At 65.9% G+C, this 270-nt stretch overlaps 1 protein-coding gene across 1 annotated transcript in view; it reads right to left on the bottom strand.

Annotated features, from left to right (window-relative positions):
• ETH_00043570 (uncharacterized protein) overlaps positions 1-270 on the bottom strand; it is a gene marked incomplete at both ends in the record, with an annotated part of 591 nt that overhangs the window by 103 nt on the left and 218 nt on the right. The window contains one exon of the mRNA XM_013374434.1: positions 3-270. Within this exon, the coding sequence (XP_013229888.1) occupies positions 3-270 (268 nt within the window). The remainder of the gene's footprint in view (positions 1-2) is intronic.

The following is a 270-nucleotide window of genomic DNA, read 5'->3' as shown; positions in this document are numbered from 1 at the left end:
GACAGCGCGGGGGGGGGCCCCTCCTGCGCAGCCTGGGCCTGGAAAAGGCGGTAAAAGGGGCCCCCCGTGTCCCGCAGCAACTCCTGGGGGGGCCCCCGCTGCACCACGCGGGCCCCCTGCCCCGGGGTACTGTCCAAGACCACAACTTCGTCGAGGTTTTGAACAGCTGTGAGCCTGTGGGCCACCACTAAAGTGGTGGTGTTTGCTGCAGCAAGAACACTGTCGAGGGCTTGCTGCACTTGTCTCTCGGACTTGGCGTCGAGAGCCGAA

Source organism: Eimeria tenella, genomic scaffold (assembly GCF_000499545.2).
Source record: "Eimeria tenella Houghton genomic scaffold, Eth_scaff2030, whole genome shotgun sequence".
NCBI lineage: Eukaryota > Apicomplexa > Conoidasida > Eucoccidiorida > Eimeriidae > Eimeria > Eimeria tenella.
Note: the sequence above shows the minus strand (reverse complement) of the source record. Positions and strands in the feature narration are given on the sequence as shown.